Here is a 17,029-nt window from a genome sequence, read left to right as displayed (position 1 = left end):
CAGTTTACCGCCAATGCCTTGTTTTGTCAATATGTACTAGGTGTAAACAGGCCTGCGGCACAATTGGATGTTTAGTAGGGTCTGTAATCTTCGTCTAAATCTTCTGCAGTGTATCCATGGGTAGCATCGAAGAATGCACCTATCGGTCTCAAGAGATGCAAGCTTCAACAAGCGGTATACACATACAACATATTAGGCGCATTTTTGGCAAAGACTACAGCAAGAGAATAGTTTATGTTGCTACATCAATAATTTTTATTGAGATTTTGCAAAACATTGAATATAGTTATTTTATTGCATATAAACAGCATATACAAGAAAAAACCCACACGTAAACATAAAACAATTAGAAAATAGAACAAATGTTTAACAGAGAAGTCACGACAAATTGTTCTTCTGTAGATTAACTTTGTTAAGGCAAAGAAGGATCCTTCACCCTCATCCGCAGCAACAGACTTGTTAAATGTGGGTCTTCAGCCCAGTGCACCTGGGCACTCATGATGAGCCTCTGAAAGAACACAGAAACCATTCAGTGTATTAGGTAAATTATATGCCACCTTTGGTTAAAAAGGAAAATGTACCTGAAACACGAATACTTGCATTAGCACCCATTTCCACCTAGTATGAGGAATACAAAAGGGCGATGTAGTGCATTTCTAAATTAGGCAGTAATGGGATCTCGTAAGAACCCATATATGGAATGTGAAGATATTCTGAAATTTACCTTACATACACAAACTTAGCAGCTAATTTGCAATTACATTCTGGAAATCAATTAAGATTCATAACCACTTACCATCTATTATCAAAATCTAGCTCTTCTGGGCTATGCACGAATGCAAGAATAGAGTGGACCTGTTTCTCACATATATAAAATTAGGGTTTTGTTTGGGTTTTTTTTTATGAAAAAATTAAGGGCTCCGCTTAAAATGTTGCATGCAGCAAGCAGTGCAAGGGTATCAACAATGTAATGTGTGGGCTGCCATGTTGTCCAATCAGCACTCAATGCCACATGCACTGCTCACTGTTTTCAGAGTTCTCCTGGATATTGACCTGTGGACTATGGATCGTTAACTGGTCAAGTCCAGCAGGAACTGCAGAGGTCCCGCACAGGATGCCTTGAGCTTGTACTAGTTGGGGTGAACTGTTTTTATATTAAAGTGTATATTTTATATGCATTTTCTAATTGACAGTTTTAAAAGACTATTAATCTGTCAGGACTTTTTTTTTTTTTAAAGACTACTTACTAAATGGGCCTCCTGTATGCCAATGGCATTCCATGCAAAGCCCCAAAAATGTAAAATTATGTGGGTTTTATAAACAAAGATTAAAAAAAAAACATTTCTTCTCAATCTAAATGAATGGCATGATAAACAGTTTTTAATGTACTACTGAAACAAAACGGTTTTCAAAGTGGACTATGACCAGGATTAAAGGATAAAATCCCCATTTATATATAGTGTGCAGTCAAACTGGGTATATTAAATTACATGAAAAATAGTCAGTATGCAGATCTACTGTATGTAATGTGTGATCGACAGCAGCTATACCTGAAAAACCTCTTGAATTATCATCACTCTGTTTGCGATGCTTTGCAGGCTCTCTCGTCCTTTATCTTGCATCTTCATTTCTACCTCCTGCCTTTTGCTGTTAGTTCCTTCTGAAGATTTAAGCTTTTTGAAGAGTTCCTGCTGACGTATCTGCAATTCTGTAGATACAAAATATAAAAGCAAATAGATCCAGGGCATTATGTAACCCCTTGTTATCTCAGCATTCAAGTTATTACTGTTCACATATATAGGACCAGTGTTATTGAAGACATTGGCTTTAGATCAGTCAGCATGAATTTTGAATCAGTTTACATGCGACGTTGGTTCAAGAATAGGCTAATTCTACCTTTTTAAAACAATATTTGTAAACCCCCACCGTTTATCAGAATTGGGTGGGTTATTCCCTAGAAATTTTAGCAGCCAATGTGCAATTTGTGTTCTCATTGTGGAGGCTGGTTTTCATCAGGGAAATAAAACCGCAAGGAGGGCTGGGGAATATATATATATATATATATATATATATATATATATATATATATATATATATATATATATATATATATATATATATATATATAATTTTTTATTTTTTTTTAAATGTAAACAAAAAAATAAAAAAATGGCTAGCCTTTAACTTCAGATGCCACCTATCCAACAAGTCAGCTTGTCAAATTTATGCCCTGCTAGTGCTGTGCCGGTCAACTGTAAGTGCCCTAATCGCGAAGTGGAAACATCTAAAAGCAACAGCTCAGCCATGATGCGGTAGGCTACACAAGCTCACAGAATGACACTTCAGTGCTAAAGAGTAAAAGTACTCTCTCCTCGGTTGCAGCATTCACTACAGAATTTCAAACTGCCTCTGGAAGCAACGTCAGCGCTAGAACGGTTCGGCAAGAAAATCCGTACTCTACCCCTACAACTACAAATTTACATCAAATATCTTCAATGAGAATATAAAATATGAACATTTACAAATAAAAAAAAGTTATCTGTGCAGTTTTGAAGCTCTTTTATATAAAAAGGCTATATTTTAAAGTTCAGCAGTCCTACAAACGCTTGACTTTATGCAAAGGATACATTCAAATAGTCCTTGTAATAAATAAAAGAAGTTTCCTTGAAAAAGGGACATATTTGAGGTACTACCGCCATATAAATGCTTAGTCAAAGATTTCTAGCTACAAACATTATTGATATGATCTGAAAAACAAGTTCATATAATGAAATATTTATGAAAAATGGTGCAAAGAAAGTGGCGTTGCCAAAAGCAACCAGATTCTACTTTTTGTCGCACAATTCTAAAATAAGCGTTAATGTCCAATTGGTTGTTACTGACAACAACAACCTTTTTCTGTACACCAGTTTTCATAAAACGATTTAAATCTGTTCTGTTAATGTGGTTCCATAATCACATTTCGGTGGCCTATATGTTAGCACTTACCCATTCTCCTTCTGCGTATGTCTGCCAATTGCTCCTCCAACTGTCTGTTACTCTATAATATGAGCAAAGAGTGAATTCTCATGCAGAACGTGACATTACCCTATCTGTTGTACATTTACTCACAGAGTTTGTTTAAACAGTCTTATTTAACTCCTATTAAGAACATCCTAACTTAACAAATTAGTAAAACAATAAAAATGAGGGAAAACACACATATTAGATGGAATTTTGTTTACTACATTTTATGGAAATCCTACCTTTTGGCAAGTATTTGATAAACCCTTACAGAAATGATAAGGTATTTGGTACTCAAAGCGTATGGAGGTTCACGCAGCATCTATTAGGAGACTGCCATACATTTTCCAAAAGGGTATTTTAATTACAGTCATGGCCAAAAGTTTTGAGAATTACACAAATATTGGTTTTCACACACTTTGCTGCTTCAGTGTTTTTAGACCTTTTTGTCAGATGTTGCTATGGTATACTGAAGTAAAATTACAAGCATTTCAAAGGCTTTTATTGACACACATTAAGTTTATGCAGTCTCAAGATTTGCAGTGTTGACCCTTCTTTTTGAAGACCTCTCTCTGCAATTCGCCCTTCTGGGCCACATACTGACTGATGGCTGCCCATTCTTGCCTAATCAGTGCTTGGAGTGTCATAATTTGTGGGTTTTTGTTTTTCCACCCGACTCTTGAGGATTGACCACAAGTTCTCAATGAGATTAAGGTCTGGGGAGTTTCCAGGTCATGGAACCAAAATTTCGATGTTTTGATCCCCGAGCCACTTAGTTATCAGTTCTGCCTTATAGCAAGGTGCTCCATTATGCTGGTAAAGGCATTGTTAGTCATGAAACTGTTCTTGGATGGTTGGGAGAAGTTGCTCTTGGAGGATGTTTTGGTACCATTCTTTATTCATGGCTGTGTTCTTAGGCAAAATTGTGAATTGAAGAGGTCTTCAAAAAGAAGGGTCAACACTGCAAATATTGACTCTTTGCATAAACTTAATGTAAGTGTCAATAAAAGCCTTTGACACTTCTGAAATGCTTGTAGTTTTATTTCAGTATATCATAGCAACATCTGACAAAAAAGTCTAAAAACACTGAAGCAGCAAACTGTGTGAAAACCAATACTTGTGCCATTCTCAAAACTTTTGGCTATGACTGTACAGTGATTGTTAATGAGATCTTTAATAATAAACTAAAATCGGTACCAAGAAATCTACTGGGACAGAAAAACGCAGGTGTGGTAAAAAGCAGACCTGTTACCTTTACACTCATTTTGACAGTGTGATCCCTGGGCCAATCTGTGCAACTGTGCAGAGAAAGGCTATGCCACAAAAGGTTAGTGTGCCATGGATATACAAATATATAGATTTGACACACTTGGCATATGTTGCATGTCTATTAAATTTTCATTTTTATACTGCAATATTTTAAAAAAACAGTTTGCATGTAAAGTAATAAATACTCTGCAACTCAGATCACACTGTCCCCCATATGAGGTGAAGTTCAAGTACATTCACATATCCAGCAGTCATTTATTGCCCCATAAAAACTGTATTGAAAGTACAAAGAGAGTGAAAAGACCAGAGGCCGCTCGCCACCAACATTTCGCTGGACTACAGGAACGTAGGTGACCCGTCAGAGCCTGAATGATGAACCCCAGGGAAGAAACTGTTGGGGGACCAGGTTTCAATTCGGTTATTCCATCCAAAATTGAAAATGGTCTTTTAATATCAGGGCACAGAAGGCAGGAGTGGAGAGCTTGTATGGGTTTTATGATGCAGGCGCACCACTATAAACATCTGTGAAACTTAAATGAAAATTAGTAGAAATTCCTGTATAAATCTTGTTTCCTATGTGAAGAGTAGTAAATCTCGAGTCACACCTCCCCTCCTTTTGCCATTATGCAGATGCTAGTAAAATGGTTCCCAGGACCCACACTTTCGGACCCTTTGCACAATGTGCACTCACTAGTAACAAACAGTGAGCAGTCGCACTAGAAGCCCATTCACACGGGCTCTAGGGAAATCACTGCAGCTCACTCAGGGCGTTATTAACAGCAACAAAAGATCTGCAATGTTAATGCTCAGTGTTAAATCCATCATTTGCTTTATAAGCGTTTTCATTTGAAGTTGAAGTTTAGTTTTCCATAAATGCATTTTATTTAATAAGCTTGCATACAATTTTAAAACACTTACTTAAATGGAGATATTGACACAAACCATCAGATGGCTCACACATTACACCCAAGGGGAACAAGAAAGTGAGTAGGAGTTCTACATGACTAATACTAATCTATATTAACCTAACCTTCCATCAACCACAACTACAAGTCTCATCTCACTTGCAAAGTACTTTACGCTTCTATACGTCTCAGTAGCAAATACAAAGGGCAAAACAGAATTTAACTCTAAGCAAATGTTTAGTGTGATTTAAAGAAAATATTACCTAAGTTAAAAAAACGTCATCACTCCAAAAGTGCTGGTATGAAAATCATAGATGTCTCCTATTATACAAACTTCCCTCCACTTTGTGTTTTTGACACTGTCGGGGAATATCCACCATATTGTCTGTATGGATATAATTACGGAATGCCCTGTGTTTCAACTTTTCTAAGCTGGGAGCAGATGGGGGGGAAAGTACCTCCTAAACCGTTGTTATGCCTATAAAGTAAAATTAGCTCACCAATTCTTCAGCTATAACCTGCTTACAAAGATCCATAGTATGATTCATCATTGCCAATATGGGTCTGAAAGAAGAAAAAACACTATAAATACAATGTATATATTAGATATGCCATGAAGCAGTGGGTCTTATTATGTACAGACCCAATGGCTGAAGATGATGCCAAATCTGCCAACTAAATATTAAAGCAACCATTACAAAAGCAAAGCTATATATGAGCAGAACAGGTCATGCAGCCTGAGTGATACTGCAGATATTGGTTCAGCATTTCTGTTCAGATGGACTTCATGTCTCTGAATGTAGCACTGATTACTCACCCATCTACTGTAAATATTAGAGCCCGTTTCTTCTGATCACCCTCCCTATGCTTAGCTTCTAACACTTTGTCTGATGACACAGCTCTCAGTACTATGGCTTCCAGTAAACTCACAACACACCACTACACAGAGACTAGTCAGTCATCTGTGCCATAATCATTCGGAGATTTAGATTTGTTCTCTGGCAATGGTCACTTGAGAAGCATGATATGCTAGGGGATTGTAAGGCACAGACCAAACCCAGGAGGTGTGACGGAGAATGATAATCTTGGTAAATATAGAGTCAGAGTATAGGTATTATCAAAACTTTTGGTATTCGTGTGAGAAGACCCAAAATCAGTGGTTGATTAAGGTAATCTGGGACCCTCGGCTGTGTATACACCATCGTCTACCACCCTACACTCTCCAATTTCTCCCCCCACATTCTACCCTTGTCACATATGCCTCTTCTGGGCTTGTGGCTCACTTGCCTCCCTTCCTAAAGCCTTGCACAGGGTTGACAGAGCATATCAAAACAGGTGTTGCTTTTCAAAAGGAAAACACAACCTGTTGCAATTCATCCCCCAATGGACTGTCTTTTAATTGTTTTTTTCTGGTTTCCTGTGTCAACTTCTCACCTGATCTCTCTCTTATCTAACCTCTGTCACTTCTGCCCTCCCAGCCTTTTCTCCAAAACAGGATACAGCAATAGGCTCCTGGGATTGGAAGAATATTAAGTGTACAGTTTATGGCCTACTCTACCAACTGGAACCTAAGGAGATATTAAGACTTGCATCTATAAACTTTAGACTAGTTACTTACTATAAAAAAATAAAAATGTAGGCACCAACACTCTGAACAAATCACAGTAACCAGGTAGCTTGATTGTGCCTGCAGCCTGTGATTTATTGATACTGTTGGATAAACAAGTACTTTGGGTTGAAATGACCCATTTTGTTCCAATAATTTACTAAAGGTGTCCGAGACATACAAGCATAACTACAATTATTTCACAGCAACTAAATCTTCCTTTTGGTTTTTAAAGATAAATTTACACCCAGTCCCTTGGGATTGCTGTCTAAATTGAGCCCTCAGTTCCACTATGCAAGAGTGGCAACTATTAACCCATCATGCATGTACATAGCTAGAACTCAAATGGATATTTACTATATACAAAACCCATTATCCACTTACAGGCTTTGGGAGTCTCTTTTTTGTAGCACATTCAGCAAGGCGTTAAAAGTCTGCATCCTAAACAGAGATAAGCGAGATAAACAATGATAAAAATAAACAATGAGCAATCGTAGTTAAAATAAATATGATATACATCATTTAACAATCACTGCAAAAGTCAAGCAATGTATTATAGGAAAATAGGATTTTTGTACTTACCGTAAAAATCCCTTTCTCATAGTCCATTGGGGGACACTGCATTACGTAGGGGTATAGTAGGTGGTACCAGGAGTCCAGGCACTTAAACAGTTAAGTCTGAATGTAGCTTCACCACTATTATACCTCTCCCACAGGAAGGAGCTTAAGTTTATTTATAACAAAAGTCTGTAGGAGGGCCAAAATTAGGCTAACCAATAACACTCAATCAACCCAACAAACTCTCAGAGCAAGGATGGGCGTGCACTGTCCCCCAATGGACTATGAGAAAGGGATTTTACGGTAAGTACAAAAATCCTATTTTCTCTTACGTCCTATTGGGGGACACGCCAAAGATGCTCCTAAGGGAGGGACTGCTCTGCCATGGCTGCACGTAAAAACCTTTACGGCCAAAGCTGGCATCCTGGGGTGCAAAGCCTTGTAGCCTGTAAAACTTCACAAAAGCGTGGATAGACGACCACATAGCCACCAGGCACAACTGTTTAGCGGAAACTCCGTGACGCACTGCCCAGGAAGCAACCCCAGCCCTCGAATGAGCCGACAAACCTCCTGGCAACGGTCTAACTGACCTCATGTAATCCAATTTGATGGTGGAAGAGATCCACAGAGTTCTTGCTGAAGACACTGCCAGAAGAAACGCCACTTTCCAAATGAGATACCGAAGATCTACAGACTCATGGTTCAAATGGTTCTTTGTTCTTCAGGTATTGGTCAAAGTTCAGATCTCATGGCTCCACCGTATGTACAAATGGAGGAAGGACATAAAGTGCCCCCTGTAAGAAAGTCTGAATTTCCAGCAGGGAGGCCAGTTTGCGCCGAAAATAAAATGGACAATGCTGAAACCTGCAACTACAAGCAGACTAAACACAATCCCTTGTCTAAGCCTGCCTAAAGGAAGGCAGGCAAGCAACCGAGAAAAGGTTGAAATGAGAAAGCGATATGTTTCACACCAAAAAACATAAGCCTTCCAGATTCTATAGTAATTGCCAGCAGACAAAGGCTTCCTGGCTTTGATCATGGTTTTCTACCACTGCTGCAGAAAAGCCCTTTTCTTTCAGAACCATGTTCTCAATAGTCATGCCTTTAAAGCCAGCCGACTTAACAAGTGGCAGTGAAGAGGTCTTTGAGTGAGTAAGCCTGGTGGAAAGACAGTCTGAAAGGAGTATCTATTGCCATTCCTAGAAGGTCCAAGTGTCAAGCTCACAACGTACTGTCCAGGCCCACCAGGATAGCAGTCACCCGTTCCCTCTTCCGCTTCTTGAGAACCTTCGGGAGCCTGCGAAGGGGAGGGATAAGCAGACCAGGTAAAAACCACTAGGGAATCACCATGGCGTCCACGAACCCTGCTGCAGGATCTTGGGGATTTTGCGCATAAGAAGGGAACCCTGAAGTTCAACCACAACTTCATCAGATCTATATTTCATTTGGACAACCCCATCGTTGAACTAGGAGATCGAACACCTCCTGATGCAAGGACCATTCTGGATGGACCTTGTTGCGGCTTAGATAAATCGGTCTCCCAGTTGTCTAATCTGGTAATGAAGATTTCTGTAATGTGTCGCTCTGCCCACAACATTATCCTGGTGGATTCCTTCATGACCTTGGCACTGCAAGTGCCGCCCTGATTGTATATGTATGCGACTGCCGTTGCATTGTCCAATTGTTCTGACCAAAAGAATCACTGTATGGCGCTCCACTTCAGAGCTGCTAGTAGCTGCCTCTGGGCAAAAACACCTAATATGCCCCAAACATACAGTTCACCAACAAAAGAATAATGAGGAACTGACAAGCGCTCCTATAATCATAGAGATCTATGGTATGTCAATTATCAAAGTTGATAAACAAGGAAAAAAAACAAGAGAGTGAGCAAAAACATGGACAGTACAAACCACATAAACAATATTGCCCTCAGTCGATGCACGACAATGAAATTTATAAAACTGAGAACGTTGGATAGTACTTATCATATAGATATTCTGTCCTCAAATGCTTTGCAAAGGATCCGGCAGTAGGTTGTAGAATAAGTCACCGCTATATAGATCACCGGGTAAGTAGAGAAACTTTTCTGTGTGTTTCTCACAAAGCTCAGATTCAGCGCCCAGAATGACTTACGGCGACGTTGTTCTCTCTGCCTCCAATGTTTCGGCGTCTCGAGAGATGGCCACTCCAACTTATGATATATAATTTGAAGCGCTGAAAGGAAGTGAAACATCTTGTTCTTTGGTCTTGAAGTTAATGATAAAAAATTTTCTCAATCTTTTGAATTAAGTTTATACCTGAACAGAAAAGTGCTTTCAAAAAGAAGCATATCCTAACAATTCTTTGAATGTGGGTCCACTAGCCAAGGACCCAGCCAGAGAGCTCTCCTAGCGACCAGAAATGAAGCAATGCATCTGGCAGAAAGGGTAATTGTGTGTAGTGAAACTTCATAGGAAAGCAATCCCTTTTCTCATAGCAGCAATGCTTTAAAGTAGATATGGTCTGTTCATTTTCTCCTGTACCTCAATATAATAGCCCATACTCTTACGGAATAACTGTCTTGGATGAAAGACTGGCTACAGAAGCAGCAGTTTTATGCACCAACCGCCACCTTGAAGCATCTTCATGTTGAAGAGGATATATGCAATAAAGGCTCGTGTTTATGTTGCGGCATAAACTTATAAAACAGGTAGAAGAGGTCTTCACCTTTAGCAGCCGCCTTTCCCGTAGAGACTGGTTATGCTCACAGGTACTCAGATGCCCCCAGGTCTTAAACTCAAAGTGGTATAAGTTTATACTCGCACAGCTGCGTACAGGTACAGGAGAGGACACACGGAACAGCGGCGGAACAGCGATCTGCAGACTGGACGGAGCACCGAAGGGGGTGTCAGGTATCAGCACTGTCAGGGTCACAGGCAATGGTTCAGAATCCAGGGACAAGCAATGGATCAGGATCACAGGCAATGGTTCAGAGTCCGGGTGTCACAGACGTGACCTTAGTACCTGCAAGTATTGGCACTACTACACCAGGAGGCGCGGAGTCTAACACGCCGCTGGTGTTCACCAGGGACCCCCGCAAGGAAGTTTGGACTTAGCGGCAACGACGTGCAGGTCGCGGCCCTCCCAGGTAGCTACTTGCGAGATATAGAGAAGAGACGTAGTCAAACAGGCAGGGTCAGGAACCAACCGGGCAGATGAGGTACCGAATCAGAAGACAGAGAATGGTCAGCAGGCCGAGGTCAAACCAGAATATCAGGATGGGACAATGGAGAATCCGAAAGCGAGGTCAGGAAGCCGGGTCAAAACACAGGGAAGCAGTAGTTAATATACAGGGACACTAAGACACTGAGACTAAGGAACCAGTTGCTCTGGCACCCTAATGGTGTCAGAGCAGGTTTTAAATAGGAAGTGAAGCTTCCTCATTGGTGGGCAGGGAATCGGCGGTCAGCTGTTCTGACCGCCGACAGGAACCAGGAGAACGCGTCCCGTTGCTATGGCGACGGGCGCGCCTGCGCACCTCGTCGCCGGAAGAGGCGTCCCCGTTGCTTGGCAACGGGGCGCTCTGCAGACAGACGTCCGTCCCTGCTCGAGGAGGAGGCGCAGGGACGGCGTCTGACAGTACCCCTCTCCTTACAATTGGGAGAATCACTGGGTACAGAACGATGTTTCAGGAAGTCTGCCAGTAGCCTAGGGGCATGCAAATCTTCTTTAAAGACCCAAGATCTCTCCTCTAGGCCGAAGCCTTTCCAGTGTACGAGGTATTGGAACCGACCTCGGACGTTGCGTTCAGCAAGAATTTGGCTAATCTCATATTCATTGCCCGTAGTGGTGGAAATGGCCTGAGGGACAGTGGAGGTATGAACAAATTTGTTTAGGACCAGTGGTTTGAGGAGGGAAATATGGAAGGTGTTATGAATCTTCATCTGTGGAGGAAGTTGGAGTCGAACCGTAACTGGATTAATTACTTGAGTTACTGGGAAAGGACCAATGAAACGAGGTGCCAGTTTCATGGAAGGAACCCGTAATTTTAGATTCCTGGTGGACAGCCACACTTTGTCCCCCACTTGGAGAGCTGGTACAACTCTTCTATGCTGATCGGCAGAAGATTTATAATGCCGTCCGGCTTTCAGGAGGTTCTCTTTGGTGGTAGCCCATAACTTAGCCATATCTTGAGTCATGGCATGGGCGGCAGGAACCGTGGAGGGGGTGGAAGAGAACGTGGGGAGGGTAGGATGCGTCCCATACACAGTGAAGAAGGGCGAAAACCCCGAAGAACAATGGACATGATTGTTGTGTGTGAACTCGGCCCAAGGTAACAGAAGACTCCAATTAGATTGGTTAAGAGATGAGAAACAACGAAGGAACGCCTCCAGGTCTTGGTTTACTCGCTCCGTTTGGCCGTTCGTCTGGGGATGATATCCAGAGGAGAACTTGAGGGTAATACCTATATCTTTGCAGAAGGCTCTCCAGAAGCGAGACACGAACTGGACACCCCGGTCAGATATTATTTCCAGAGGGCACCCGTGGAGACGAAAGATTTCTTTGATGAAGACTTGTGCCAATTTGGATGCAGATGGAAGGCCTTTTAGAGGAACGAAATGAGCCATTTTAGAGAACCGGTCTACTGTGACCCAAATGGTGTCAAAGCCGCTGCTGGGTGGCAAGTCAGTAATAAAATCCATCGAGATGCTGGACCATGGGCGATCAGGAATCGGGAGAGGTTGTAACAACCCAGCGGGGGATTGTCTAGGTACCTTGTTCTGGGCACAAACAGAGCATGAGGCTACAAACTCTTGGACATCCGTACGGGCCGTTGGCCACCAGTAGTGTCGTGATAACAGCGAGAGAGTCTTCTCAGTACCAGCATGACCGGCAAATCTAGAGGCATGAGCCCAACGTAACGCCTTTAAGCGTAGATGTGGTACTAGAAAGGAACAGCCCACAGGAGGAGTACGGGTGATGGCTACAATACAGGAGGGTTCAAACACTGGTGGGGGTACAGTAGTGGGTGAAGAATCGGAGACATCGAAAGAGCGGGAGAGGGCATCAGCTTTGGAATTGAGATAACCAGCACGATAAGTAAGAATGAGATTAAAGCGGGCGAAGAATGAGGACCATCTGGCTTGCCGGGGGTTGAGACACCGAGCATCCCGGAGATAGATGAGGTTCTTGTGGTCGGTGAATACCGTAACAGGATGACGTGCCCCTTCCAGAAGATGGCGCCATTCTTCGAGCGCAGACTTCACCGCCAATAACTCTTTGTCCCCTATACCGTAGTTAGATTCAGAGGAAGTGAATCTCCTCGAAAAGAACCCACATGGCAGCAGTCCCCCTGAAATGGATTCTTGTGAAAGAACTGCCCCGACTCCTACTGCAGATGCGTCCACTTCTACCAGGAATGGTTTATCTTGATCCGGTTGAACAAGTACAGAGGCGGAAGAAAAGGCTTTCTTGAGTGCTTCGAAGGCGTCGATGGCCTCCGTGGCCCAAACATGAGGATTAGCAGTTTTCTTAGTCAGAGCGGTAATTGGTGCGATGATAGAAGAAAATCGTGGAATGAACTGCCGGTAATAGTTGGCGAAGCCAATGAATCTCTGGGTAGCTTTCAGACCCATAGGTCTAGGCCATTTGAGGATGGCAGATAGCTTGACTGGATCCATCTGTAGACCGGAGCCTGACACGATGTAGCCCAGGAAGGGAATCTGTGGCTTCTCAAATACACATTTCTCCAGCTTACAATACAACTTATTGGCTCGTAGACGAGACAGGACCTCACTTACATGAACACGATGGCTGGTCAAGTCTGAAGAAAAGATTAAGATGTCATCCAGATAAGCTACTACGGAGATGTAGAGAAGGTCCTGGAAAATCTCATTAATAAAAGATTGGAAAACAGCGGGGGCATTGCACAACCCGAAGGGCATGACCAGGTATTCGAAGTGGCCTTCTTTAGTGCAGAATGCAGTTTTCCACTCGTCTCCTGAGCGTATACGAATGAGGTTATACGCCCCCCGTAGGTCTAGCTTAGTAAAGACCTTGGATCCTGCGATTCTATCAAAGAGCTCAGAGATGAGAGGTAACGGGTATCTGTTCTTTATAGTGATGGCGTTCAATCGCCGGTAGTCAATACATGGCCGTAGGGAACCGTCTTTCTTCTTGACGAAGAAAAATCCCGCGCCCGCGGGGGAGGAAGATTTCCTGATAAAGCCACGTTGAAGATTCTCAGAAATATAGGTGGTCATGGCAGTATTCTCAGGGAGAGATAGGGGATAGATTCTGCCCTTAGGAAGAGGTTTATCAGGTAGTAATTCGATGGAGCAGTCCCAGGGCCGGTGGGGGGGCAGGACCTCGGCCGCAGCTTTGCAAAACACATCTTGATAAGCAATATATGGAAGTGGCAGTTCAACGTGTGGAGATATCAGAAGACAAGGAAGAGAGGTCTGGCTGGGTTTTAGACCAGACAAACAGGACTTAAAACATTGTGGGCCCCAAGAAGTAACCATCGCACGATTCCAATCCAATTGGGGTGAATGAAGCTTGAGCCAAGGTAATCCTAGAATGACGGTGTTGACAGAACGAGGAAGAACCAGGAACTCGATGACTTCAGAATGTAGCACCCCTACCGTCAGCCGAACTGGGGCGCAGGCGTGAGAAACAGACCCGTTGGAGATCCGATTCCCATCTACCGCGGTGAGGAATAACGGCTGAGGCAATTTGATAGTAGTTAATTGGAGTTGCGATGCCAGAGTGGCAGAGATGAAATTTCCGGCAGAGCCGGAATCCACAAAGGCTAAGGTCTCAAAGGGGCCGACAGAGGTATGCAAGGAGATGGGCATGAGGCAGTCGTTACTAGCAATGGTGTAGGGAGTAATAATTCCAACTCCTAAATCGGCCTCCCTTCCACCGATTAGGAGGGGGCGTTTCCCGGTCTCTTGGTACAAGATGAGATGGTATGACCAGGATCTCCACAATACAAACATAAGTTTTGCTTGAAGCGACGTTGACGTTCCTCGGCAGACAGCCGGGAACGGCCGATTTGCATCGGTTCTTCAGGAAGGACTGGGTTTTGAAACATGGGAGCAAGGCGAGTAGAGGACCGTCTGGAGGTGGCACGTTCCAAAGTCCGCTCACGGAAACGTAGATCAATGCGATTGCATAAAGAAATCAGGGAATCCAAATCAGAGGGAAGCTCACGGGAAGTTAACTCATCCTTAACTCGGTCTGAGAGTCCTTGCCAAAAGGTTGCTACCAAGGCTTCGTTATTCCAACTGAGCTCAGAGGACAGCGTGCGGAATTGTATAGCATACTGCCCGACGGTCAGGAATCCCTGGCGGAGGTTCAGGAGACTGGAGGCAGCCGAGGAGATGCGTCCGGGCTCATCAAAAACCTTGCGGAAGGTTTCAATGAAGGTGGTGACGTTGGACAACATAGGGTCATCTCGCTCCCACAGGGGGGAGGCCCAAGCAAGGGCCTGTCCGGATAATAAGGACATAATAAACGCCACCTTAATGCGTTCAGAGGGAAAAGATGCAGGACTACACTCGAAGTGGATCAGACACTGATTAAGGAATCCTCTGCATCTTTTAGGCTCGCCATCAAACTTGTCCGGTGGAGAGAGTCTCAGGGCTGTAGAGGAAACCACTGCAGGAGAGGAGGAGGTGGCGGCGACTGCCGCGGTAGTCACGGGAACATTTTGAGCAGAAGCCATGGAGACCTGGAGGGTCTCAAGACGAGTTGCGACTCCTTGGATACAGTGAAGTAACTGAGCCTGCTCTGCTTCTTGCTTCTCCACCCTATGAGCCAAGTGGAGTAGAAGGTCACGTGCAGAGGGTTCATTAGATGAGTCGGTTGACATGGCCAGAGCAAACTGTCACAGACGTGACCTTAGTACCTGCAAGTATTGGCACTACTACACCAGGAGGCGCGGAGTCTAACACGCCGCTGGTGTTCACCAGGGACCCCCGCAAGGAAGTTTGGACTTAGCGGCAACGACGTGCAGGTCGCGGCCCTCCCAGGTAGCTACTTGCGAGATATAGAGAAGAGACGTAGTCAAACAGGCAGGGTCAGGAACCAACCGGGCAGATGAGGTACCGAATCAGAAGACAGAGAATGGTCAGCAGGCCGAGGTCAAACCAGAATATCAGGATGGGACAATGGAGAATCCGAAAGCGAGGTCAGGAAGCCGGGTCAAAACACAGGGAAGCAGTAGTTAATATACAGGGACACTAAGACACTGAGACTAAGGAACCAGTTGCTCTGGCACCCTAATGGTGTCAGAGCAGGTTTTAAATAGGAAGTGAAGCTTCCTCATTGGTGGGCAGGGAATCGGCGGTCAGCTGTTCTGACCGCCGACAGGAACCAGGAGAACGCGTCCCGTTGCTATGGCGACGGGCGCGCCTGCGCACCTCGTCGCCGGAAGAGGCGTCCCCGTTGCTTGGCAACGGGGCGCTCTGCAGACAGACGTCCGTCCCTGCTCGAGGAGGAGGCGCAGGGACGGCGTCTGACACCGGGTACAGGCAATATGTCAAGGTCACAGGCAAAGGCTCAAAATCCAGGGGCAGGCAAAGGGTCACACACAGGTAGTCAAATCCAAGGGTTTTCACCAACAAAGGCACAGGAGCAGGCTAAGGCACAGGAACACTGAACTATAACCGGCAGGGAGGCTAAGCCCTCCCTGCCTTATAAACCAACACTGGCTAATGGGGACAGGGAAGCAATCAGCCCTAGAGGCTGTCCTAGTGGCCCACAGCTGCTGATTAGCGCGCGCCCGGCTGCACCTAATGCCGGGACGCGGCGCTATGTCCTACAGCATCCCGACCGTTGCCTAGGCAACGGCTGGGACGAGACCCGAAAGCAACGTCCCGGTCGTCATAGCGACGGCCAGGACGCGGAAGAGAGTTGCGGCAGCTGAGCACCGCCGCGGCTCGTAACAGTTTAGACTGACTTCTGTCCTACTGTTCCCATTCCTTATTAATGAGATCATTAATAAACCGGAGCACTTGGAAGACTCTGCTTTTACACCAATCCTCTAAAAGAGATGTTTGAGGAGAACATTTGCAACTTCAGGATTAAATGACTAGGGAAATCTCCAATTTCCCTTGACTCACTGTTAGATGACCCTTGGCTATCACTGAAAATCTAATGACCCCCAGACAGAGGTAGAAGGCCTAACATCCTCTAGATCCACACTTTTCTGAAGTCTGACTATTATATCACATGCTCCACAAACACTGATAAAATTTGCTGCTTCTCTTCTGTAGCTTCTCTCTCCTCCAACGGGCTCTGAAATAGTACAGACAAGAAGGGATAACCAACTAATAACTATGGGGTATGGTCTGAACGCAGACCTACTACACGAGGCACTTATAAGTTACGACAAGCCACAGTGACTCACTGGACCCACTGGTACTCCAGTATAGTGTGTAACAAAAAGCTATATTTTATTCTGTTTGACTTCAACATCTGAATCTTCTCAATCGCCTGTGTAACAACGCCAGCTTTTGGTGAAAACATTTAACTACCACCAATACCTAGACAAAAGACTGCCATTACCTATTCTTTGTGATCTTACCTTGGAGAACCTAAAGGTGGATAATGTAACTTGGCTCTACTCCCGTCCACCACACAGCCACGTGATGTAATCTTACAGTGCCATTATTATTCCACCAAAGAGACTATTCTACGCTTT

The 17,029-nt window shown here is 44.0% G+C and overlaps 1 protein-coding gene across 3 annotated transcripts in view; it reads right to left on the bottom strand.

The window, feature by feature from the left end:
- Window positions 1-247: 247 nt before the first annotated feature.
- LOC142144607 (centromere protein H-like) overlaps window positions 248-17,029 on the bottom strand; it is a 29,502-nt gene continuing 12,720 nt past the window's right edge. For all 3 annotated transcript variants that reach the window (XM_075203686.1, XM_075203687.1, XM_075203688.1), the window contains exons 6-10: window positions 7,168-7,224; window positions 5,678-5,741; window positions 2,989-3,040; window positions 1,551-1,708; window positions 248-508 (exon numbers count right to left, since the gene is read on the bottom strand). In XM_075203686.1, the coding sequence (XP_075059787.1) occupies window positions 413-508; window positions 1,551-1,708; window positions 2,989-3,040; window positions 5,678-5,741; window positions 7,168-7,224 (427 nt within the window). In that variant the 3' untranslated portion in view covers window positions 248-412. The remainder of the gene's footprint in view (window positions 509-1,550; window positions 1,709-2,988; window positions 3,041-5,677; window positions 5,742-7,167; window positions 7,225-17,029) is intronic.

The sequence above is a fragment of the Mixophyes fleayi genome, chromosome 3 (assembly GCF_038048845.1).
Source record: "Mixophyes fleayi isolate aMixFle1 chromosome 3, aMixFle1.hap1, whole genome shotgun sequence".
Lineage (NCBI taxonomy): Eukaryota > Metazoa > Chordata > Amphibia > Anura > Limnodynastidae > Mixophyes > Mixophyes fleayi.
The sequence above is the reverse complement of the archived record's forward strand: the minus strand, read 5'-3'. Positions and strand labels throughout refer to the sequence as shown.